The sequence below is a fragment of the Drosophila subobscura genome, chromosome A (assembly GCF_008121235.1).
Source record: "Drosophila subobscura isolate 14011-0131.10 chromosome A, UCBerk_Dsub_1.0, whole genome shotgun sequence".
Classification (NCBI taxonomy): domain Eukaryota; kingdom Metazoa; phylum Arthropoda; class Insecta; order Diptera; family Drosophilidae; genus Drosophila; species Drosophila subobscura.
The window spans coordinates 23,372,996-23,398,884 of NC_048530.1; the positions used below are offsets into that span (position 1 = coordinate 23,372,996).

Sequence of the window (25,889 nt, forward strand, 5' to 3'; positions counted from 1 at the left end):
GAGCCAAAGCTGACACCTGCCGTACATATGTAGAAATCTGACCTCGGTGGGGGTGGCGGCGAATGGGTACAACTTCAAGAGTATTTTCGTATAGAATGCGATTCGAAGCGAGAACCGAAAGAGAAACCCCCCCGCCCCCGCCCCCGCCCAAGCCCACGCTAAGCTCTTATCGCAAAAGCGTACGAAAGTAAACCAAAGCGAAGCGAAGCGAAACCGAAACCGAAACCGAAAAATGCGTTGCCTAATGATGATGGATCGTGAATTTGAGATGATCGATGATTTGCTCGCGCGATAAGCGGACTCGCCCGGAAATGCCGCCCCAAAAGCGGAGAAGGTAGAGGTGTAGAGCGAGGGGGGGAGTGAGGTTTCTGTTCCTCTAGTCAGTTGGGGTGCTTCTTCGATTCTCCGCTCCCATTGCTGTGGCTGTGGCTGGCTCTCTCCGGAGAACTGTTTGCCTGGCATACGATTTGGATGACACTACTCGGACGCTTCGCCTCTTATGTGTGGTTTTCTTTCAGAGAGGCTCTGAATCAGTTGCTCAACCCAGCCAGCCCAACGGGTTCTTCTTGTCCCGTTATCTCTTTTCCCGATAATGCCTGCACACCCATTGGAATATGTACAAATGTATGTACATACATATGTATGCATATGCATATGTTTCATTCAGACTTTGCACCATCAATGCTGATGTCTAATGTTTGATTTGCTATTGCATTAATGCGAACATGAACGGATCAATGGATGAATGGATGGAAGATACATACATACATACATACATACATACATACATATATGTACATATGTACATACATATGTAAAGCGAATTCTGGATGCAGAAAGATAGCTGCACTGCCCAAAGGACGAAGAAATGTCTATCCTTGTGAAAAGGGAATAGAAATGTGAGACGAATGAGTGCAAGAAGCAGAAAGGTTTAAAGTTAACCACTGTAATCTCACTGCCCCTGCCCCCTGCCCCCTGCCCCCTGCTGCTGCTATTTGCTCATCGTTTTCCCCTTTTTAGTGTCATAATCAAGCCATAATTTCATGCTTGCTTCGTATCCTTTGCTCCTGCTGCTGCCACCTTCGACTTTCAGCTGCTCATTTCATTGAAATGTTTCTGCTACACCAAAGTTTGCTCAGACGCGCCCCATTTTGTGGCCAGCTCATAGATTCTCCCGAAGGAGCGAACAACCCCGTGCATACATATGTACATAAGTACATACATAAATACATAAATAAATACATATGCGACCCCACCCGCACACAATCGCTTGCTATGGCCATGGCAACTGCCTATCTGTCTCTCTATCTCTGTGTCCTCTGTGTCTGTGGATACCCCTTTTCCCCGCCTGTCCCCCTCCCCAAGCACCGCTGGGCAAACAGCGCGGGAGGGAGGGAGCGCATCTGCACTCGCGGGATCCGAGTGTGAATATCGCCGAGTGATGTTCCTCTCCTGCTGCTCTCATTTCGATTTCGATTTCGTCATTGTATTTTTTGTTGTTTTTTATCAGCAGCAGCACCAGAAAGCCAATGAAAATATTGACTCAGTCAGCAAGAGAGAGAGAGACGAGACGAGACGAGACGAGACGCAACCCCATAGCCGTGGCACCAACACCGATACGCGTAGCTGCAGGAAGTTGCAGCACGAGATGGAAATGGAAGTGGAAGTGGCACTGGAAGTGGTTTGCAGCGGGAGAGGTGGTGGAGGTGGTAGAGGCTGACGGCTGCATATTCAAATGTAACCTAACCGTAAACGCTCGCCGTGTATCTGTATCTCTTATTTGAACTGATTAATTTGTTGACGCAGCACCGATGACAGCGATGGTGATGACAGCAGACCACGAGCAGAGCAGACACACCTTTGGATGTACTCTGACGGATGAGTCGGAGTGTGGGTGGCTTGGGCGGTGCCTGGCAGTTCGCCGAAAGTCGAAGGGCGCAAGGAGAGTAGTCCCGAATGCCTCTGCCTGTAGCTCCAGGGTATTCCCAGCTTCGGTTGGTCTTTCTGTCACACAATATTCGTGCCTGGCAATCGATATTTGGCTGTAAGGCTCCTCAGTTTGCACAACCAGATGGGTGGATGGATGGATGGATGGATAGATGCGTGAATGAGTTGCTCGTTACAGCATCCTCCAGGATGTTCCACTCAATGTTACCTCTTGGCCCCAGAGCGAGAGAGAGAGAGAGAGAGAGAGCTCATGCCAGTGGCCAGCCGGTCGATGGATGGTTCAATAAACTTGCCCAAGAAGAGCATTGATCCTGGCCCAGTGGCCCAGGCGGCAACTGGTCAGGTGTCCTGTGTCCTGCTGTATCCTGACAGCAGTTGAATGAACGTCGCGCGGCACTCAGCTTCCTCTGCCCTGACCTGTACTACCACACACCTGTCTGTCCTCTGTCCTCTGTCCTGTCTGTTTGTCTGCTGCTGCTGCTGCTGCTGAGTGCTGACTGCTGCCACAGTTTCTGTTTTTTCTCTCTTTTCTGTAGCGGTGTTTGGTTCGCTTAAACGGTCGACACACGTCTTGCATTACACTCGAGCACATTGATCAGCAGCAGCAGCAGCAGAAGGAGCAGCAGGAGCAGCAGGAGCAACCCTCTGCAGTTGCACAAAGGTGCATCCTTGCATCATCATCATCCTCTATAGTGGTGGTGGCTGCTGCTGCTGGTACTGGCGGTGCACCTGTCATTGCGGTAACCGTTCCGTTCCGTTCCGTTCCGTTCTTCCCCAGTTTGTTGCCTTTTTCGCGCTCGCAGAGATCTTGAGCGTCAACGGATCGGATCGTTGACTGGCATCAAATTACCGGGGGAACAAGTTCTCAACCCCTTTGCAACACATTTCACAGAATCGCCAGGGATGGCACTTGGACTCGAGCCTGCAACTCCAACTCTCCGACTCTCCGACTCTCCATCTCAGAGTCGAACTCTGAGGAAGGGTCATCGCCGTTGCCGTCATATTGGCTGCCTTTTGGCTGCTAAAAGTGTTTAATCAAGTGAAAGGCAGTCAGTCCACATCCCCATCCTTGCCGTAATCCCTTCCCTTCCCTTCCCTTCCCTGCCCATCCCATTCCGCTCCCCCGCCAGAGCATTGATCACATTTCAGGCGTAATTCGAGAGCCGCAGTCGGAATCGGAAGTCGGAAAGTCGGAAACGTTGTACTGCTTGACTGGACTCGCTGCTCGGTATCCTTTCTGGCCCGGTCTCTCTTCTGGAATGAAAAGGAAGCTTTACAAGCAGCATATCGCATGACAGTCCACTCCACTGATGTCCACTCCACAAGGCGGCAGCCGCAGGACCAGCAGACACAAAGGAGCAGACACTGCCATGTGCAGATTCCGTGCGGAGAACCGTCTGTGGCTGCTCTTGCATATTGTACACTCATTTTCAGCAATTACTCGCATAATTACGAGCATGATCCACCCCCTGCCCACTCCCTCCCCCCTTTGTTTTGAGGTCAGAATCGTGTACGGGGGGAAACTTTCACGGTCCACGTTCGGGGTTCGCTTTGGTTTTGGTTTTGGTGCGGTTCGGTTCGGTTCGGTTCGGTTCGTTGACTGTCTGTCCATCTTTATTGGCCTCTTCGATTGACTGTCGAATCTCTCTCCCTCTCCCTCTCCCTCTCTCTCCATGTGTGCCTAATTTCACCAGCCAGGGGGCACCTCCTCGCTGGCCCAGCCCCTCGCGCATAATGAATTTTGATTATTAAACAAATCTCAAACGAGCCACGCACCGCATGTACACATCATTTTTTAATAATGCATAGTTTGTCCATCAATTTCTTTCTTTCGTTCTCATACACTACCTCCGCCGATCGCCACGCCACCGCGACTCCCCGGATGCGGCAACCATTTAGCTGAAGGATTCCTTTATCCCCATCCCCATCCCCATCCCCATCTCTATCGGTCTCTTTTGGCTCACTCTCCCCATGTGAATATCGCAAGCGAAGAGCATTTGCCATTCGTTTGGTTCGGCGAAAGCTTTCCAATTCTTCTTCTCTCAAATCCGACAGATATAGCAGACTGGGAGCGGGGGCAGGAGGAGCATAGCCAGAGGCACGATTTCCAAATACATTAACATTGCGATGGGTGCACGATGGTCGGGCCGATGGCTGGTGGCCGATGGCCGATGGCTGATGGCCGATGGTGGGGCTGCTTTGGGCACGACACTGGGCTCGATGTCATCGATGGCGGTGTCCGATGATGGCTGCTGCTGCTCTACTCCTCCTCCTCCTCCACTACTCATCAAATGCCGCGCCAAATACGAAATCACATCCAAAAAAAAGAGCTAAGAAAGCGATGGATAAATCTCTCAACTGTGCTTTGCCCTCTAAGTGACAATGGGACAATCGTAATAAAACACATACAATATTTATTCGATTTGGAGTAGAATTTGCAACAGATATAAACCAGATATGTCTATATGGGTTTTGGGGAAAGCATTCTCAGGCATTCTCAGGCATTCTCTCAGCCACCAATTTGCACTCTCGACATGCACCTACTTGGGCTGGGCATACCCCTCGGGAAACTACGATTGCTGGGCATGTGCCAGTGTAAACAAATAGCACAGAGCCAGCAGCAACAATTACAATTCGAATCTTACGGCTCAATAAAAGAAAATGTACGACGAAAAAGACGACAAAGACGGCGACAGAGACGATGGCAGAGACGATGGCAGAGACGACGATGGCGATGGCGACGCTGGCGACGCTGGCGACGCTGGCGATTGGCGGTTGGCGCGTTTATGGCCCCCAACTTGGTGATTCTTCATTAAAGATTCATGTGGTGTGTTTTTCTTTGTCGATGTGGCTGGAGGCCTGTGGCTGTAGCTGTAACTGCATCGCCAGCGGTGTCAACTCTGTGTGGCAGCAACATGAGAGCTGTGGCTCCGCTGCCTCAATGCTGCGCCAATCTTCAATGGAAACCAAAAGCCACCGGCCAGAGACTTTCTTTTCGACCAGCCACAAAAAAAAACACACAACAAAACCGCTGTCAGCCAATCCATTCGGAGAGGGGGATGGGATTACGACTACATGAGCCCTTCTATGGACAATGAATCGTGGGCCCCATCGATGGCTGTTCAATGGCTCGAGAGCTCTGCAGACTTTTGGCTCTCCGTTTGGGTCTTCTGCTGCTGCTGCTGCTGCTGTCTTGAGACAGAGCCAGAGCCAGAGCCAGAGGCCGTTGTAGGCCGTTGGCCTAAAATCATAAGAAAATTTCTATATTAAAATGCTTTGCCATGCCTCGCCATTGTCAGCATGGCTTGGCACTTGGATTTCTTCTTGAAATCTTTCAGGTACACCCACAAAGAGGGAGAGGGAGAGGGAGAGCCCGCGGAGGGACAGAGATAGAGATTGATCTTCTCGTTGGGTTTTAATTGCTCATTGAATACTTAATGTTGGCTTTGGGTTTGGTTTTGGTTTTGGTTCGGTTTTCGTGTGGCAGATAAGCACCAGGCACCGCTTCACCTTAATGGAAATGTATCTGAGAGCCACACGTACGTGTATCTATCTCGCAACAGTAGTTATCTGTGCGGCAAAACGGAAATGGAAGTGAATTGCCTAATGAGGATCAGGTAGTCCAGGATCTGCTGCTGCTGCTGCTGCTGCTGCTGCTGCTTCTGTTGTGACAGTTTTACTCGCATTTTGCTCCTACATTTAGTCGTTATCTGTGGCAAAGGTCAACATTCAAATGTGGCACCACAGGAAGCAGTGAGTAAGCAGCCGCCTATCTGCCAGTCGGAGCGGAAGTATTTGCGGTTCCATTCCCTGCCCGATGAGGATGTTTCCCATTTGAACACCACTTCAGCCATCGGCCAAGAGACCAAAGACTCGTTTAGGGCCCCAGTCATGGGTGTACTTTGATCTTTGATCGATCTTCAACGGAGGCGGGGGGACAATTTATGCGCCTTCAGTCGAAGTTCAATGGAACACGACGAGTGCGCCCGCGTGTTTAACAATTTAAATGGGACTTTTGCTTGGGTGTCAGCTTCGCTTTGGGGTTCCTCCACGTGTCTGTCCGCACATCGGATCCAAGCGAATCCCCTCGAATCTCAACCCCAAGAGCAAACCTCTCTCATCAATATTCAACCGCATTACAATTGCAATAAGTTCCCCGGCACTTACTTGATACCCAATCACGCGATCCGATTGGATCCGATTGGATCCAACCCATCCACAATCCACAATCCACGATCCACTCCGATACGGGTTGCAGGTATGGGTACGGGTACGGGTACGGGTACGGGTACGGGTACGATACGATCAAATCCGCGACATCAGTTGCGGATTTTTATGCTGATTTTGACCCAGTTGACTCCAGTCTGGCTCTGGGCTCTGGGCTCTGTCTCTGGGCTCTGTCTCTGGGCTCTGTCGCTGACTGTGGCTGTAGTCCACGAATTGTGGATTTGCGGCAATTGCCTAACCGCTGATAAGCCAGAAAAGGGAGGAGGAATAAGTGTCTATCCACGCAGATGTCATCCCAAACCTCTCGCAAATCTTCACCCAAAACGAAGCTTTTGCTGCACCACTCTGCACCCATCCATAAGCCACAAGCCCATTTACCATAAACCATTTACCATAAACCATTTACCATTTATTTGTGTATATATTTGTGTGTTTGTTGCTGTTTGCTTCGTGGCGTGGCATGCGACCAGTTCCGGCCCGGATGGCGATTACGAGATCGCTCGAGGAGATCGCTTTGCGATGATGAGCCAGGGGCCACGTGAGATGGGAGGGGATGTGCTGGGATGTGGAGCATCTCAGCGCGGAACAGATAAAAACATCAAAGGCACAAGGCAAACATGGGAACATGAACGGCGTCAAAGCTCTCCGCTCGAAGATGTTTAATATTTGCTCACAGAGCGGGTCACAGGGTGGCACAGGGGGGCACAGGGGGGCACAGGGTGGCACAGGGGGGGCACAGGGGGGACACATCTGACGAGAAGTGATAACAAAAGAGCAACTGAAGAGAGGGAAGCGGTGATCTCCGGATCTTAGTCATATCGGCGCACACCAAAGAGCAGCCGACAGACGAAGCCGAAGCCCACCCGGCTGGCTGGCACTGACCTTACCCCGCTGCTGCATTGCCCCTGCCCCAGCCACTAACCGTGTTCTTGCCCGACGATCCTTGAGTTTTTACGAGCAGCCAGCGACATGATCAAGAGACAAATCCGCGCATCATTAAAAGAGATGACCCCTAGCCCTGTGCCCAGTGTGGCTCGGGGGTCAGCTCTGCGGAACTTGCTCTGCGGCAGCAGCAAGGAGGAGGGAGGGTCACTTTGGTGTGGTGTGGTGTGGTGTGGTGTGGTCTGACCTCCCTCTTTCCACTCTCGTTTTCGCCTTAAATCGAAATACCAGTCCCCCCTACCCCTACCCCTACCCCATTGCCATCCCAGTCTCTGGCTGAAGTCGCTGGCAAATCGGAGCAAATCGGAGCAATTGGTATGCAAAGTGCGCTGGGGGGACTTTGGCTTAATTTCTGCTTTGAGGCCGTTTCGTTTCGTTTCGTTTCGTTTCGTTTAATTGCTGCGCCACATTATGTGACAAGAAGTGGAGCTTCTAGCCCTCTGTTTTGGTTGATAAACGAAAAGGAAAAACAAAGAGAGAGGCAGAAAGAGAGAAACAAAAACACAAACAAATATGTCATGTAATAAAAAGAAACCACAGCCGCAAAACGTTTGCGTCTGATAAAATAATTGAAAATGTATTTAATCCAAGCATTTCCCACGATCCCTCGCGGGCTCCAGCCACAGCTTAGGGGCGGAGTGGAGCGGGGGGAGGGAGAGGGTGCTTACTCGCAATTGGCACAAAGATTATTAAGTTAATTTTATGCAAATTAGGCAGACGCAGCTGTGCGAGAGAGGGCGCAGGGAGGGAGTGGAAATGCGTTTACATTTGATTCAATTAGCATGCGGTGCGGCGGTGGACAAGGGGAGAGCTCACAACTGGATAGAAACTAGAAACCAAACCAATCCAATCCCAACTGGCACCTTATCACCGGGGTCGCGGTTGCAGTTGGAGTCGCAGTCGCCCTGTCGGTTGTGCTCCAATTGCCCAAAGATACATATCATCATCCAGTGCCAGTGCCACTGCCACTGCCACTGCCCCCTCGTTGGGATCAGCTTTTGAATATCAAATACTCTGTTGAATGCCCGGGAAAGCTCCACGTCCGTCCGCCAGCTCTTGGCTCTGAGCATTTCCAATGCATTTCGTAGACTGAAGTTTGCCTTTTCCTCAAGGGATTCTCGACACATTCCAGGAGCATCTGCTTCCGCCGTGGCAACCCATGGGCAGGGGAACTCGAGTCAGAAATTTCCCCAGAAAACTTACCCAATTATTTACCCAATTATTCAACGATCCCACACACCAGAGACAGGAGACCAGAGACCAGAGACCGAAAAACAGGAGCAAAGGAAACCCTATGGACGCTGATTCTCAGGGCAAGAGAAATTCAAAAGCAGAAAACGGAGAAAAAGTAACAAAAGAAGAAGGAGGAGGAGGGGGAGGAGGAGGAGGGGGAGGAGGAGGAGAGGCAGATCATGAGATCAGCTTATCGATGGGATCAGGTGACAAAAATTAACCGCACAATGGAGCGAAGCGAGAAGAGATCAATAAAGGACAAGGAGAGAGAGAGAGAGAGAGAGAGAAGGAGAGAGAGAGAAACGGAAACAATTAGGCACCTGACTTCCTCAGGATGCCATTGAACGGGATGCAAACTGTAACCGATCACGTGCAGGTGGGCCCTCAGCTACAGGCTCCAACTGAGGATCGGATGGGGCAGGGTCTAGTCCGAGTCCGAGGCTGAGTCCGAGGCTGAGTCTGGTGTGGATGATCATGCATACAAAAATACACGACAGTGTGCACTCGTCTCATATTTCAAAGGGGAGGCAGAGTCAAAGAGTCAAAGAGAGTCCGCAGCTCGCACCTGAGGAGAAAACACAATGAGAAGCAGCAGCAGCAGCAGCAGCAGCAGCAGCAGCAGCAGCAGCAGCAGCAGCAGCAGCAGCAGCAGCGGCATTGGGCAATCACTTGACCTCCTTCAGGATGTTGTTGTTGCTGTCGCGGAATTGGATCGTGGATTGTGGATCGTGGATTGTGGATTGTGGACTGTGGCTTGGATTGTGGTTCAAGTGCGTCTCCGGCTGCTGTCTGTCTGTCTGATGGATTATGTCACAGCACGAGTGAATGCCAGATGCCAAAAACCAAATCCAAATCCAATTCGGACTCGGACTCGGACTCGGACTCTTGATTCCAAGTCCCAGTCCCAGCTCCAGCTCCAGTCCAATTCCGAGTGCGCGCATATCTGAGGGCCGTTGATGATGATCCGGCTGGCATATAAATAAGCCCAAACAGCAGCCAGCCAGCCAGCCAGCCAGCCAGCCAGCCCCTTGGCCAACAGCAGCAGCAGCAGCAGCAGCACTTCCCTCTCCAGCCTAAGGCATCCTCACGTTTTGCCCATAAAATACATTTTCGACCGAAATTTGTAGAGGTTTTTGTTTGGTTTTTTGATATTTGTTGTTGTTGTTGTTGTTGTTGTTGTTGTCTTGGTTGGTAGCCGCTTGTTGTAGTTGCCTTTAAACGGATTCCCACGGAGCGTCAAGCTGTGGCGTGGGCGGACGCACAACGACAACGACAACGGACGACATCATCTTCTGCTGCTCGGCTGCTTGGCTGCTCGGCTGCTTGGCTGCTTGGGGCCTTACCTAACTAGCCTAACGCATCATGATCATCGGATGCCCAGATCATCCATCTACAGCTCAATTAGTATGCATCGCATCACGCCCCGGCTGCCTGGAAAGTCATTAAATAAGCGAGAGAGACGCAGCAGCGACCTCAAAAAATGGCAAATGCTGCAGCTGTAGCTGTAGCTCGAGATGGATGTGATGTGGAGATGGATGTGGAGAGACATTCCAGCAGCAACCTCTCTCTCTCTCTCTCTCTCCTCTCATCCACATCAAGTACCAATTTAATGGCAGCTCTCCCGCCTCCCGCCTCCCACCTCCCGCCTCCATCCCCACTCGAAATTAGTATTCGAAGAGCGATGCCTGCCATTGACAACTCCAGCCGAAAGGAAATGCTTCTGCTTCTTCGGCTGAATGATGCTCCTCAGAAAAGCAGCCTCAAGGTTTACGAGCATGTCGGACACGTTCGCCTGTCGCGCTGTGCGCTCCTTGGATCAGGCAGTGGACACTCATCTGGGCTCGGGTTGGGATGCCAGTTCCACATCCAAGTTGCAGCCCATAAAGTCCATGCAAATGTTCTTAGCCTCATCATTGAATTGTTGCTCAAAAGTTTATTATTATATGCACATTAAATCCTGCTCTCAGTCCCAACAAAAACACAGAGAATGTTTCCACACTTCCTTGGTGAATAGCCTTGGTTTCCCCTAGATTTCCACACCAAATTGAATGGCAATCAGCAGGCTTGGAGGCATACGTCATCGACACTTGACCCCTCAAAATAAAAAATAGTTTTAGCTGTGTTTTTTTGTTGCATTTATTGTTTAAAGTGTTTAAATGGAGATGGTCCGCATTTGATCGCAGTTATTAATATTTTGTTGTCCTTCGGCATTGCGGGCCAGCCGCAATGTCGCAGGCTCGAAGTAGTCCCCTGTAATCCTTAATGTGGGAGACAGCTGAAGTGCCGCACCAAGGGGGAGCTGTGGGTACTTCCGTCGATGCTGTCGATCCCTTCTTGGCGCCCTGGAGACTTTGGCAGTGAGTCTCCAGGCGCTGTTGTGGCGGCGTTTTCAGCCAACGAAGCTGCAAAGAATTTACAATTAAAATGCATCCATTTAATTCCAATTCCATTCTCTTCACTTACCCATATTAAAGATTAAAGATTAAAGGTTAAAGGTTAAAGGTTAAAGATTAAAACGCGTGTCTGCAATGCGGTGCGATGGATGCAAGTGGCATCAATGTGGTGTGTGGATTGAGGTGTAGTATTCTCCATTAAGGAAACCGAGCTTTACAATATTTATTCTTGTTATTGGAAGTGTGGAAGTGGAAGTGGAAGTGGAACTGGCACTCTCAGTTGAGCATTCTGAGAACCTACAAGAAGTATCATTAGTTATTAAAATTTATATTTATTTGGCATATTTTTCACTCACCCATGTTCAAAAAGAATAATTTTGTTTGTGTAGTTTTAAAATTTGCTTTATCGCCTGTGAGCTGTGAGTTCGAACTGAATATTTGCTCCCAGATATTCCCTAGCCCATTTTGTGTGCTGTCAATCGATGTCACAGCCTACTGTGTCTCACGAATATATTTGTGATATTGAATGGATTCTCCCAACTGCCTGCTGAGTCTCCTTCTCGGAGATTTGGTTTTGGATTCCCTAGAGCAGAATGTGAAGGAATCATCGCATCTAGTGCCAAAAGAGCCAGCCCCTGACTATTCTGAAGCATTATCAGGGCTTTTGGAACGATTCCTCAGCATTTTGTGTATTATTGTCTAGGATCACTGACCACCAGACGCGTCTCTTGCCATTCAGCGTTCTGATCGGCAGTACAATCACGTGCCTAGAGGATCTCTTGGGGTCTATTTGTTTGTTTGTGTGTGGGTGATCTACGGATCGATCTGCTGTGATCTATTCGAGCACGAGCAACAGTTAACACGGGATCTGTGGGATTATGGGCTTTGGGTTTTGGGTTTTGGGCAGGCGGCCAGGCCAGGCCAGGCCAGATCGAGGGACTCTCTGCAGCGACTAACTGATCGATCGCCGTGTGGTGGTACTCGCAAGTACTTAAAATTCTGAGAGCAAATCGATGCAGCACAGAGGCCCAACTATTCGGGCTCATAAAAGCCAGACAATAGCCAGGGGGGAGGGGAGGGGATGGGAGTGGAGTGGAGTCTTGGACATGGCCATTGTCCGATGTGCGGAGAAATTATCAAAGTGAAAGAACGAACAGCAGAAGGAGTAGAGACAGTCAGGTAAATTGAAGAGTTGAAGAAAGACATTGCACAGATACTGCTCGTCGCATATGGAAACGGGTCTGGTCTGGTCTGGTCTGGTCTGGTCTGGGTTCTGCCCCTGCCACTGCTCCCTGTCGCTGGCTTTGGACTTGGTGAAAGAGAGACAGGAAATGCTCTCCGTCATGATCATTTTCCATAATTAAACGGACGCACTCCCCAGCCAAGACAAGCCAAGACATTGGCCACTTCTGTGTCTCTTGTGTTGTGGGTTAAATGGGTTTGTTGGCCCCACACCAGCAACCAGCAACCACACACCATCAGACACTCGTAGTCATTCCCCCATCTGCATAGGTGCCACATGTACAATGGATACAAATATATTTGTAGGTCTATGGGGTTGTGCGCTCGGTTAATTGATGGCTTCGCTTTTTATTTTATTTCATTTGATTTTGTTTGTGCTTTTTGCATTCGCACTCCTCCGCCTCCGCCCCCGCCTCCGCCTCCTCCGGCTGAGCGCTCTAATAACCGCAACATTGATTTTATCACCTTGATTGCTGCCATTAGATTGGATTGGCAGACACTCACACATAATGCCCCGTGTGGGTCGCTGTGCTCTGTGGTTTGACTAGCACTGGGAGGGAGGACCTCCACTGGTCCATTGATGCCACGCAGCTCCAGGCAGCCACTTGTGGCTCCTTCCTCGATCCTCGATCCTCGATCCTCAACTTCGCTGGCTGGGCATTTGTCAGGGTATCGGCGAATCGACTCTAATGTCTTCGGGCCAATAATTGGCTAATTGAATTACTTATGTGCATACACAGTTTTGGAATAACAATATTATTAATTGGCCGGGAGGATGTGGGTCCGCTCAGCACGACATTGACTGCCTTGACTCGCCGCTGATTGCTTCGCTGGCTCTTCTCAAGGTGGCATCTTCTTGTTGCCACTGCCACTGCCCCTGCCCTGCCCCGCCACTGCCACTGCCGCTGCCGCTGGTGCTCTGATGGTCTCCCATGTGGGCGGATGTGCCCGTGTGTTGCACTTGGGCATGGACGAGCCATTGCATGCGGCTCGAATTGCGTTCAAGGCGTTCTGCCAGTCGCGTCAAAGAGTCCGCAAACCTTGCAAGCCCACAGTTGATTGAACAGAAGAAGCCTCCACCAGCTTTTGGGGGCACTTGAGCCGCTCTAAGGTCTGGGCTAGCTGAGAGATTGAGCAGTGAAAGTTCTCATTGGAAGTCTCCATCTGCCCGAACCCTTTGCTGTTACGCTTTTCCCCTGGAGAGTCCCACGAACACCCTCTGGGAATGTGAATCTTCCTCGTTCCTCGTTCCTCGTTCCTGCTGCATGCCTCACAGTTGTGGGTGCTCGATAAGCGGAGTCAATATTGAATCAACTTAACCGCAATAAACCGAAATCACAACAAACTCTGGGACACATTCTGTTCTGTTCGGTTCTGTTCTGTTTGTGTGTGTTTTCTGGACCCTCTGGATGGATGGACGGATACGGATGGATGGATGGATGGATTGTGCTGATGTGGACACCTGCGTACTGGCTGATAAACTTTTTCAGCGCCGCAACTCGATCGAATTTCGGTTTGGTTCGCCTCAGTTTGGTTCCGTTTCGGTTGGGTTTTCGTTGGGTGAGGTGAGCTGAGCGCTGAGCGCTGAGAGGAGAGTGGAGTGGAGTGGAGAGGAGTGTTGGATGCCACGGTGGTTGATATCTGAGGGGCATCTCTCAGGTGTGTGTACCCTCAGCTGAGAGTGTGTGTGTGTCATGTGTCTCTCAGTGTATCGTTATTTGATTTCCCTCTGATCGTGTGAAGGTTTTGACTTTTTTTTACGAGTCTTTATCTTATCGCAATATTATTTATGATAGAGCGGCGGGATGGCTGATGGCTGATGGCTTGAGAACGGCTAAACTAACGAAAGTGTTGCAAGATTCAGTTCTACGCCTCTTCTAACACTCATTCCCCATCCCCATCCCCATCCCCATCCACAATCATCGCCTCTGTGTCGCCTCGCTCTCCCTCTGTCGCTTCTCTCTCTCTGTGATGTGGTGCTCTTGCTTGAACGGATCTCATCCGGACGGATGTGAGCATTACTTTTTATGGATATTTATGTACAGAACGTGACCGTCGAAAAAAAGGCAGCTGGCCCCAGTTCGAGCCCGAAGTGGTGGCCGCGCAGAACTCTTTGGGGCTCCGCCCTTTGGAGCGATGGACGCCCCAAGACTGTTAATGTGTGAAGCAGGAAATCGACAAAACCGAATCACCCATCCACCCATCCAGCCAGCCAGCCAGCCAGCCAGCCAGCAATGGTTTATCGATTGAGAGGAAGAGAGCGAGAGAGAGAGAGAGATCATCACGATTATGGCGATAGTTGATAGCTGTAAATCCCGCCCAGCACGACCACCTCCATCCCCGCTTCCCACTGCCGCTCGGCCGATTTGCGCGAGCTTCTTCTCACACTCTCGATAAAAGTGCACTGGACACCGGGAGAGTCAGCAAAAACGAACGAACGAACCCCAAAGAGAGAGACCGAAGAACAGAAGGAAAGATGAACTTTGCGTTGCCGCAATTTCACACACCCTACACTGCCTCGGAGTACGTTAGCTATGCAGGAACACTCCATATGGAGACAATGGAAGAGCTTTGATTTGGTAGGGGACTAGGAATGAGCATGGGGAAAATGGAACACAAATCTGAACTATTGCTGTGTCCTTATCTTCTGCTCAACAGATGCTGCAAGCCTTTGGACTCCGCCTGCAGGGTATAAGAGAGGAGAAAGCTGAGTCTGAGCGCAAGTATGAGTATGGGAGAATTCTAACGGGAACGAACACTTTTTCGGCTGATCGGTGAGCTTTTGCGGTGCGGTGCAGCCTCCTGACGTAAGAGCTGGCCTCGAATAACACGACTGTCCGGCTGGTGCCAGCCAGCCGCACATGTTGATACACATATGATGTATGTATGTATGTACATGCGGATATGCAGATAATACAAATAATTGTAATTTTCGGGGAGTTGCGCGTGCGCCTGGCCAGGCACTAAATAGTGGTAAAAGGGGGAGGGACATGGACATGGACATGTGTAAGTGGAACACCGCTGGGAACGTTTGGCATCGATGCGCGGAAACGCGAGACTAACGCTTTGGTCAGCTATCTTCGGGTTGGGTGTCCACTCCACTTGGATGTCCACTCCACGAATACGAGTCGGAAATCGAGTCAAAAATAAGCTGAAAGTGTTTACAATCTGGGGGGGACTTGTGCACCTGGGAAAGAGATTACTCTGGGGATGTGTGACCCCCGGCTAAGTAGTGCTAAAAGTAATAGAAAAGCGACTTCCACCCCAGGAGCCAGCACCCACGGCCGCGAGTGGCGCTGTTAAGAAATGCATCTTGCAATTTTCCTCTTCAATTTCCATTTCCATTTGGCCGTACCATTCATAAGACAAACAAAACAAAAGCCGAGCGAAATCATAATAAATATCTCGCGTAAATGCAACAAATTTGTGGCGCATGCGCAACCAACAGAAGCAACGCGAAGTGGCAGAGGCAGTGGCAGCCACTCTCCATGGCCCGCCTCCAGAGTGCGAGGTGGTGGCGTGGCTGCTGCTGCTGCTGCTGCTGCTCCTCCGAATGTGGCAGTGGCTGCCGTGCAATTAATAAAAACAACAGCCAGCCCCCCCGTTCAGCCGCTGGCTGAGCCGCCACTCTTGGAGCCAGTCGCAGCGCCCAACAACACCTCTCTGGCTGAGTTCCTCTGCCGTGGCACGGCGATGAGCCAACATTTTAACTGGCGGCACGCGCTGCGATGCAATTTTCGTATCTGCAAGATACAGAAAACTGTTGGCGCAGCTTTTCAGGTGCCTTTTATGATTTGCGCTCGCTTTATATAATCAAAAACGAACCAAAAACTGCACAACCCAATGAAAAATTGGTTCGAAAACTGAAAGAAGAAGGCACTGGCAGCAGCAGCAGCAGCAGCACTAGCAGAAACATTTCATAATTGAAAATGTTGCAACTATTTGGCAGCGCGCTCTTCCATCCATCCATCCATCCATCCATCTGTCTGCTCGGCTGCCTCTTGCTGCGTTGCATGTTTGATTTCTGCTAATGCAATGCGGCATCTTGTTGCTGTTGTAATTAACAATATTTGTATATATATAATACATATAGACATATCCATATCTACGCTCCAGCAAGAGGAAGTGCTCGCATATCAATTGCCTGGAAATGCGATCAAATCACTGCCGGGTTTTGCTTCAAGAAACTCCAAATGCAGATGGGGCTGCAGGCTCCTGCTGCAGATGAAAGGTGCCAACGGGTGGAGGGGGGAGCTACGGTGCTAGGAGGTCAAATGTGCAGCGTTCCACCTATTGCAGTTGAGACAATTTCGATGCCAGAGTATGCGGATCTCAATCTGCGAGTCTCCTTCTGCGGCTCCTCCTTCGTACTGTTCCTCTGTCTCTGCTGTCTGTGTGCTTTCTGCGTTCACAAATCATTCCCCAGCGACACGAAGATCATCGCAAGTCTTACTCGTAATTAAATGAGTTTGGCTTGTCACTTTTTGCTGCCGTTGTTGTCTGTCAAACGAGACGAGCTACCAAATCACAAGTTCAGGGAGCTGTTGGGTCGCAGTGGAGTGGAGAGGAGTGGGGATGGGATGGGGATTCTCTGGCCAACTTGCGAGAGTGCTAACGGAAACTGTTTGGCCACAGACAAGCGACAAGAGACAAGCGACAACCGACAGACGACAGACGACAAACACTGACCACTGCCTCGGCCAGTTCCCAGTTCGGTCAGCTTTCATCTAGAGCAGAGCAGAGGAGAGCAGCGCAGAGCAGCGCAGAGCAACAATATCTTTTATGGCTATAAAACATATTACGAGTGCTGTGTGCTGTGTGCTGTGTGCTGTGTGTGTGGTGTCTCGGTTTTGTCTCCGTTTGGGGCGCAGTTAAACCGACACTCGGCGTGGGTCAAAAGGTGCTGAGAACGGAGCGAAGCAAATGATGCTGAAATTGTGGAAATCCGAAACTTGTTTCACCTCTCACCATGTCCAGCATTTAAGCTTTCAGCGGATTTATGTTGAAATAATCGTAGCACGGCCACGAGGTTGCACTGCACTGCCCCCCAAAACAGTTTCCAGTTTCCAGTTTCCAGTTTCCACTTTCCAAACTCAAAACAAAAACAAAAACAAAAACCAAAATAAAAACGTTCCCATTTCGAGCCTGAGAAAAGTTGCGCCAATGATGAGAAGATGATGACAGATGCGGACAGGACATTTGACTAATTGGTTAGGCAGCTGATCGCCGAAGCCGATCGAAGCAGGACAATAGATCGAAGGGTAAACCTGGCCTCAGCCTCAGCCTCAGCCACCACCCGACTTGAGGGATTTTGACACGCAGACGAGTGGCCAGGCCAAAGATCATCTAAATAGCATCCCAACTCTGACTGCCGCTGCCGCTGCTGCTGCGGAGGATGCTCTACTTTCGCCCCGGGCTCCTGTCACCTTCCAAGGACTCGGAGGGGATGGAGAGGGTCACTCAAGGGGTTGCGAACTCATAAATCAACAGCGAGAGAAGCGAGAGAAGCGAGAGATTGGGACGCGGAACCAGTTTGGCGACTTAACCTTTTTCTTACCGCGCCAAGGAGGGTGACTCAATCATCTGATCTGCATCGTCATTGACTGACCGGAGATCCAGTTTCGTTACGCTTCCCTAACCTCCTGCCCCTGCCATATCCGTGAGGATGTGAATAAGGATAAGGACAGGGTTGGGTTGGGTACGACGATGACCAATGTCCAGGGCGCAAAATGTTGAACTTTCTAGCTGAAAATTAATTGAATTTGTTGCTGCTGCAATTCCATTAAAAATGTCCGACAAAGTCCTTTGAACTTTCAACCCAAAGGGATGCCAGGGGTTGTCTTAGCTTCTGTGTACTTGGTCCAAGGGGTTCTTGGGTTGAGGGTTACGCCGAAGTTAAGAGCCACTTTTTGGGTTGGAAAATGTCTGTTTTCCGCATCCATTATTGAGGCTGGCACAAAGGTCGCTCTTGTGGTCTGATCTGGACCAATCCGGGCTGTTCCCGCACGAGCCAATGGCAAAGCTCCGGCAGATTATTGTGCACCTGGCGGAGGCTTAGTCTGCCATTTAGAAATATAATTATAAATATGCTTTTGTTGATTAATTTTTGGGTTTTCATGTAGATTCTGCCACTGCTTTAGTTCCAAAATATTGACACTCCCTTCGCATTGCTTTAGATTTTTCTCCTACAGATTTTAAGTTTTTTCTGCAAAATATTTTCCTAAATTTCTCTGCTCCTTTTCATAGTTTTCCCTTCATGATTCTCCTCAAGTTGCAGCTGCCATTCAAAGATTTGTCCTGCAAGTTTCAGCTTATCCAAAGTCTTTCTCTATTTCTGTTTCTGTTTCAGTTTCAGTTTCTATTTGATGTTTCTGGCAGCGAACTGACCGTTAGGTATGCCTCTGCCTAATCCTTGGGCAAACTTGTCCTGCTCTCATTTAGGATTCCATTCATCGGACACGTCCCATTCCCATTCTCATACTCCTCGTTGTTGTTCTTTTTCTCCTCCTCCTCCTCGTCCTCGTCCTCCTCCTTCTCTCTGAGCTCGAACTCGGACTCTGAACTAAAAAGCAAAAATAATAAAAGCAGCGAAAAGCCGTTACGTCTTAGCACAATGCCCAAGGGTCCTGCCAGCTTGTCCTTTGCCTTTGCCTTTTCCTTTTGGTTTTTTTTTTCTTTCTCTCTCTCGTTCCTGGCCACTGACCTCATTTCGATCGGGTTCGCCCTTCGGCTGGGTCCGATCCGAAACTCCGAACTTAAACCGAAAGCGAAACAGAAACCGAAACCGAAACCGAAACAAGAACGAGTTGCACTTAATTGAGGCGACTCCTAAATGGCCAAGGAACAGAAGAGGGGCCAAAGGGATCCTCGATTCACAATGGAAATTCCTTTGGGGTTCCTAGAAATGGTTTCCGAAGTGGCAAACGGAGTGGAGAGCTCCTGTATCGGGCTCCTCCATGGTGTGCATCCATACAGCAATCTGCCCCCACAGATGACCGCAACATCATAATTGAATCCCATCCAGAAGGACTCCGCCCTGATGGCCAGCTCCGTGACCAGAGATAAATCGCAGTGAGATCAAACTCTCATTAACCCAAAAGGAGGATCCATAAATTAAGCATAAATTCTAACGGCTAGGGCCCTAGGGTAAGGGTAAGGGGATGGGGCAGGGGCAGGGGCAGGGGCAGGGGAAGGGGCGCAAAAATTACGCAGTCATAAAACAAATTTCTAATCAAGCAAAGATTCGGACTGCGGATCAAATTGTAATACGCATGTTGACCAGTCGCAGAACGGGCTGGGACGCGGCTCTCTGGACTCTGGTCAGTGGCATGAAATATGAGTTCAGGGCAGCACAGACAGCAACAGGGACAGGGAGAGGGACAGGGAGAGGGACAGGGGCACGGGCACGGGGAACGCTTGGTCAAGCGTGTAATGCTTAAGGATGTGAGAATGTCTTGGCAATGGCAATTTCACAGTCGCAGCAGAGATAAAGATAAAGCGAGAGGGGGATAGATACGTAGATCCGCAAAGCAAATCAAGATCGTTGACCAGCCCGGACCCAACCCAGACCCAACCCAACTAATATTCAAATGAGGTCGCCCGGATCGGGGCCCGAGGGCCGTAAATTAAGGCGGCCAACTGCTGACCAAATGCAACTGCGACCCGTGGTCGGATGGGAGGGCTGCGATCGGGTCGGGCCTTGCAGGCCAAGAAGGGCATCGGGAAGGGGTGAATAACGAGCGCGAAACTCATTATAATGGGAGCAAACGGCAAAGGGCACAGTCATAGGGGAGGGGGTGAGGTGCAGAGGTGCAGAGGGGCAGAGGGGCAGTGGCAGCGGGAAATTGCATTGACCTAAAACTTCAAGACATCGCCGAGCAAGAGCAAGAGCAAGGCTCAACCCTTGTGCCCTTCCTTCCTTCCTTCCCTGCAACAAGCCTGGACACTGGACAATGGTCAGTCCCGCTGCTGCTGGCTACTTAGTGTCCCGTCCTGTCCCGTCCCGTTCCGTCCCAAATGCCGATCCCATTCCGGTCTCGAGGCTCATTTGCATTTTTCGCGCTCTCGTTCGGGATGGGATGCGAGATGCGCCTTCGCTTCGTCTCGTCTCGTCTCGTCTATTTATTTATTGTTTCTTTAGCTCCCCGATCTGTGCCTGTGCCTATCCCATATCCAGATCGGGTCGCAAATGGCGCTGGCACTGGCGCTGGCGCTGGTGCTGGTGCTGGGAACTTTTCTTGACCGTTGGCCGGCCGGCCACTCATTGTGTGCTTTTGTGCTCGCTCCTTGACCATCTCTTTGTCTCACTCTGCACCCTGCACCCTGCACTCTGCGCTGGCCATCTCTCTCTCGTTCGCAGTCCCTCGGTGAGTGGTCCATTGTCCAGGGCGTTGCCTTTTGTTTTCTTATGTCATGTTGGACAAGAACTAGAACTAGAACCCAGTGCCCGATCCCATCCAAAGCTCTCAAGGCGCAAACTAGTTTCGCTTTTCAAGTTCCCGCTTCAAGTGAGACATATTTCGCGGCAATCAGCAGCCGGAAGAACCAGCTGGGCACCCAAAGAGCTGCTGCTCCATGCCTCATCTATGCCATGACTGTGTGTCCCCTCAGTCGACTCCTTGCCTAATTATATGCTTCGATTATGGAGCCAGTCTTTGGTAGCGAGAGGGCCATAATTCATAAATAAAACGATCTTTAATCAATATTCAGATTAGAAAAGAAACTAAAAGAAGTAATCATGGATGTGGATATGGAATCAGTCTACAGTTGTTGCCCAACTCATCCCACTCCGCTCTGGGCCATCACCTAATCAAATATGATAAATCTGCACACATTCATCACTGCTGCTGATGATGATTGCTGACCTTTTGCCGCATGGTGTGACCTGCGGAGTGAACTTTTCCCAAATTAATTACTTCATTTCATGCAGTTTATGCGCCGAAAGACGAAAGCCGAAAGCCGAAAGCCAAGCCCATGGCCCAGCAACATCCACCCCCCAAACAACAAAAACAAAGTTGCGGAAGAGTCAACATCAGGGAGCGACATCAGGGGAAATGAGAGTGCAATGAGGGGAGTTGGGGGATGTTCTTTCGTTCTTTAGTTCTTTAGTGGGCTGATGCGGCTGATGCGGCGCTTAATCGTGACTTTTAACGCACACCATGAGCGCTGAGGATGGGCAGGGATCGGGGCCAAAAGGTGAAGCTAAGCGGCTGACATTAAGGGTGGCTGTCGGGCCAGGGCCAGGGCCAGGGACTGGGACTGGGTGTGGCCCACGTCTCGCCCACGCTCTGCGGGAAGCATCTGTGTGCATGGGTTTGGCTCGGTTTCTGTTTGCGTTTGTTTTTTGTGTTTGTGACTGCTCTGCTGTGGCCTCCTCTGTTGGCTAATCCCAAAGGCTCTGGCATTTTGGTTGGAGGAGAGCAGACAAGAGCAGACACTCCATAATTGCATTCGGCACGCCGACTCAACGCTCCGATTCCTTTTGGCCCAGACATCTGACATTTTACCAGCAGCAGCAGCAGGAGAGAGAGAGAGATGGATGGGGAATGGTGGAATGGAGGATGGGGTGCTGAATTCCATGCACTTCCTTCCGCCCACAGCATGACCAGGAAACGCTTTTCCACTTTTTCCGTGCATTTCGTGCTTTATGCTTTACGCTAGACAGACTTTCGGTCAGCACTATAAATTCCCTGTATGTACATTTAATACAATGTATTATTATGAATGTATGTATATAAATATATGTGTTCAAGGCCTAAACACGCAGATTGCATATTGCAGAGAGAGAGAGAGCGGGAGCGAGAGCGAGATACAGAGCTTAAATCAATTGCAGTTTGTCTTTGACTCTGGCTAAACTTTTGCAGCCTCGCCTCCTGCTGGGCTATGAGCTTTCAATTTCGAACCCAACTCTTCCAATGCCATTCCACGCAGAGCTTTCATGTCTGTGAGGCTGCACGCTTTGTTTACGTTTACCCAGCATTTTGCATGCAGCTTCGATCGTATTTGGGCAGAACGAGAGAGACATACCTGAAAAGCTCAAAGCACATGACTAGTTGTAAATATCTAAATCAGTTTGCTATTCTTCGCAATGCTGCGATTGTATGTACATCCATATATATTTGTGAAATGAGACTGTAAGCATCGAAGCACTTTTAGGTGATTTTGGTGTTACAAAACAAATGAATAAATATGCAACCATCTATGTACGTACGTATGTGTTGTGTATATAATAAATTAAATCGAGATGCAATCAATGAAACAAAACACAAGACAGTAGCAGCAGCAGCAGCAACAACGAAAGTGAAAACGAAACCGAAACAGAAAGCAAATACGTACACACATACATATGTATGTATGTTCATGTATGTATGTATGTATGCATGTATAGTAAATCACATGCAAGTGGCCGGCAATTATCACGTGCAAGCCATGAAACTGGTACAAAGCAGTGAAGGTGGTGGAAGGGGGGGAGTGTGGAGAGTGAAGGCAATTCGACCATGAATCTGCCATGAAATCAGCCAAGAATCATCAATGAAGTAATGATTAATTGATGCAAGAATCATCTTCCAAAGGAGCCAACAATGAAATGAAATTAAAACACGAAAGTGTCTTCTGGCTCATGTTTTGCCATCATATTTGATGTGGATCTGCTTTACTTACTTTATTCATAAGTATACGAAATATCCCCAAAATATTTACGCAAATTGTTTGCCCTCTCAGGCGGCTGTGCTTTTTCACACACACAGAGAGAGGGAACAGTTCAGACAGAAACTCAAACACGAATCCGCACCCGAACTAGTAGCAGTAACTAAATATACGCACAAATATTGATTTCCAAATTTTTTAAGCAGTAAATTGAAAGTTTGAAAACGTTTTCAATGGATTTGACGATTAGCAAATTGCATCTGGGGCTCCTTGTGGGCGCACCCGTGGCCTTTGGCATTGGCAAGTATTTGGCCAAGATGGTAACCGTTCCGCAGGCCAAGACAGGAGAAGAGCAGCAGGAGCAGCTGGAGGGCATGGTGATGGCGGAGGTGTCTGACACTACCATGCAGCATCGTCGCGTGGCCGCGGCAATCGACGAATGTGGCGTGACCATGAGCACGGAGATCAGCAATCATCGCAAGGGCATGTCCGTGTTGCACCAGAGCCGCGCCATGGGGCATGAGGTGCTCAAGAATTGGCCAGCGGTCAAGGAGGACTGCGCCAAGGCCCTGGAGTTCGACTGCCGCAACGACACGGCCTACCTGAGTCGGGCACGTGCAAACGAGGCCACCGGGGACCTGCAGGAGTGCCTGAACGATCTGGCGGCTGCCCGCATCCTGCTCCACATCTCACACATCTCCGAAGATAGCCCTGAGTACGCGTCCATCGAGTCATTCCTGCAGCGCATCCTCCAGCAGAGCGCAGAGGCCGATGCCAAGGAGATAATGCGCCAACGGGGTCCCCGCCTGCCCTCCAAGGTGCACATCAACTCGTACATGAGCGCCTTCATCGCCGATCCCCTGCAGGCGATGAGCTTCGATCGTTGTGAGGATCTGCAGGGGCTCCCCCGCGCCCACTGGGCCTTCCGCGAGGAGCGCTTCGAGGACGTCGTTCCCGCCTGCACCGAGGAGATCGACTCCACCGAGCACTGGGCCAGGCACCAGCCGGAGGCACGTCTGCTGCGCGGCACCTTCCATCTACTGTGCGGCTGCTTCGCGGAGTGCCAGCAAGACTTTGAGGCTCTGATCGGCGATGCTGAGGCGGATGCCACGCTGCGCGCCTACGCCCTCATTCGCAGTGCCGCCCTTCGCTTCCAGCTGCAGCAACAGGACGAGGCCATGGACGCCTTCGAGCAGGCGGCACGGCTGGTGTGCGACAATCCCGACCTGCACCACCAGCGCGCCCTGATCCACAGCAAGCTCCAGGACTTCGAGTCGGCCCTGATAGACTTCGAAATGGCCGCGTGGCTGGCTCCAGGCCACGTCAGCTCCCTGGCCCTCAAACACTTCACCGAGTACAAGCTGGCGAAGCTCCAAGACGACCAGCCCGGCATGGAGGCTGCACTCCGCGGGCTGGACGAAGTGTCGGCAGCGGACCCCAGCACCATCGATGGCCACATGCTGAAGGGCAGCATCATGTCCGAGCGCAAAGACTTCGCCGAGGCGCTGACCTGCTTCGAGAAGGCCGCCCAGCTGGCGCCCTGGAACCCCGTGCTGCTGGCCAACCGCGCCATCTTGGAGCTGAAACAGCACGACGACGCCGAGCTGGTCATCCCGCTCCTGTACGAGGCCATCGAGCTGGATCCCCGCTGCGCCACGCCCTACGGCCCGCTGGCCACCCTCGAGATGAAGCGGCACAATCCCGACAAGGCCGTGGAGCTGCTCAACCAGTCCTGCCTCTACGGCGACTCCCTCCAGGAGGTTCTGCACGCCTGCACCGTGCGCAATGGCATTCTGGCGTGCACCGTTGCCAATAAGAATTTGGGCATCGACCAGCAGCGGCACCCAGGCCCCGGGGCCATAGTCTAATGTGTTGAAAAGTTGTTTGGGTTTCAGTAAAGGTACGAAACATTTTCCCACCTTTTTGAAGGGTTTCCCACGCCCCCAGCTGCGCCCCCAGGCAGCGCTTATCGCTTATCGCTGGAGCTTTGGCTTTGGCTTTGCCTTTGGCTCGCCATCCGCCCGCATGGGATCCTCCCGGAAAGAGAGAGAGAGAGAGAGAGAGAGCAGCAGCAGCAGGCAAGCAATGAATATGCCCGATAAGGCGATGGACATGTGTCTTTCCATGTGTGGATTTGGGTTTTGTTTTCCCGCCATTTGCTCAGCGAACCGAAGACAGCCGCCAAGACAGAAGGTCTCTCGTGATAAGCAGCCAAGACAGGGACAGGGGTGGCCGTGGTGTGTCGTTTGTCGTAGGTTGTCGTGTGCCGTGTGGTGTAACGAAGGAGAGCGATTGTCAAGTCGATCGGGCAAAGGATCACCGCACTAAGTAACTCTTCCAGCTGACGCGACAGCGTGTGGCCCGTCCATGGGCCAGGGGCCAGGGGCCACGTAGCACGTAGCACGTACCACGGTCCAGATTATGCCCCGAGCAGCAGGACAAATGCCAAATCAACTGAGTCGCTGAAGCGTTGCCCACGAAGGAGCTGTTTGTGTGTGTGTGTGTGTGTGTGGCAGGGAAGAAGCGCTACAAGAGCCTCCGCCCAGGCAAATTACACAGAGAGAAAGGTAGGGGAGAGAGGGAGCCAGCTGCAAGGCCACTCCATGCCGATTCATTGGCAAGGCAAGGCGACATTCGTCATCATCTTGATAGTGGCACGTCAACGTGTGGCAGCCTGCTCGTGGCATGTGGGCAGCGTCGTGTGGGCTTCCCTTGCCCACTCCTGGCAGTTGTGCAACTTCTTGGGTCCTAAGCTGATTAAACCAGGAAGAACGAAGCCCCCCAAGACCCGCCCATAATCGGAGATGGATCTGCAAGGGAACAAGACCAATAATTCCACTCAAATGTGGGTCGATCTTGAGGTGTTTTGGATCCAAGAGCAGCTACAGAGAGGGCAGCAGCTGGACCCCTCTCCGAACCAAAGACATGCCCCGACATCGGCAAGTCCATGTCCAGGGGCAAGCAGAAAAGCAGCACCAGAACAAGTGAGTACAAAGGGAAATAAATGAGAGGAAACGACTGCTGGACTGCTGGATACCTGCCACCCAGCACTGTCATCGGAATCAGCAGAGGCAGAGGCAGGGGCGGCAAGTATCAGTATTGAAACCATCTCAAGACCCTCAAAGATCCACTTCGAATCGAATGGCAGAGACAGAGCAGAGCGACGTTCGGGGTGCGCGTACCCTGTAGGAGGGGGGGCACAAAAATGTCATGTGGGTTCACCGACGACTGCACAGGGGCACGTGCCCTCTCAAGCGCGAA

General features: G+C 50.9%; 1 protein-coding gene across 1 annotated transcript; it reads left to right on the forward strand.

The window, feature by feature from the left end:
* Window positions 1-5,932: 5,932 nt before the first annotated feature.
* Window positions 5,933-24,522, forward strand: LOC117903058 (protein TOM71-like). The gene is made up of 2 exons (XM_034814805.1): window positions 5,933-5,937; window positions 23,396-24,522. The coding sequence occupies exon 2, from the start codon at window positions 23,414-23,416 to the stop codon at window positions 24,494-24,496; it is 1,083 nt and encodes a 360-aa protein (XP_034670696.1). The 5' UTR covers window positions 5,933-5,937; window positions 23,396-23,413; the 3' UTR covers window positions 24,497-24,522.
* The last annotated feature ends 1,367 nt before the right edge of the window (window positions 24,523-25,889 follow it).

What these genes read in the sequence shown, in the direction of transcription:
- LOC117903058 (XM_034814805.1), top strand. Translation starts at nt 23,414, where the DNA reads ATGCGCCAACGGGGTCCCCGCCTGCCCTCCAAGGTGCACATCAACTCG.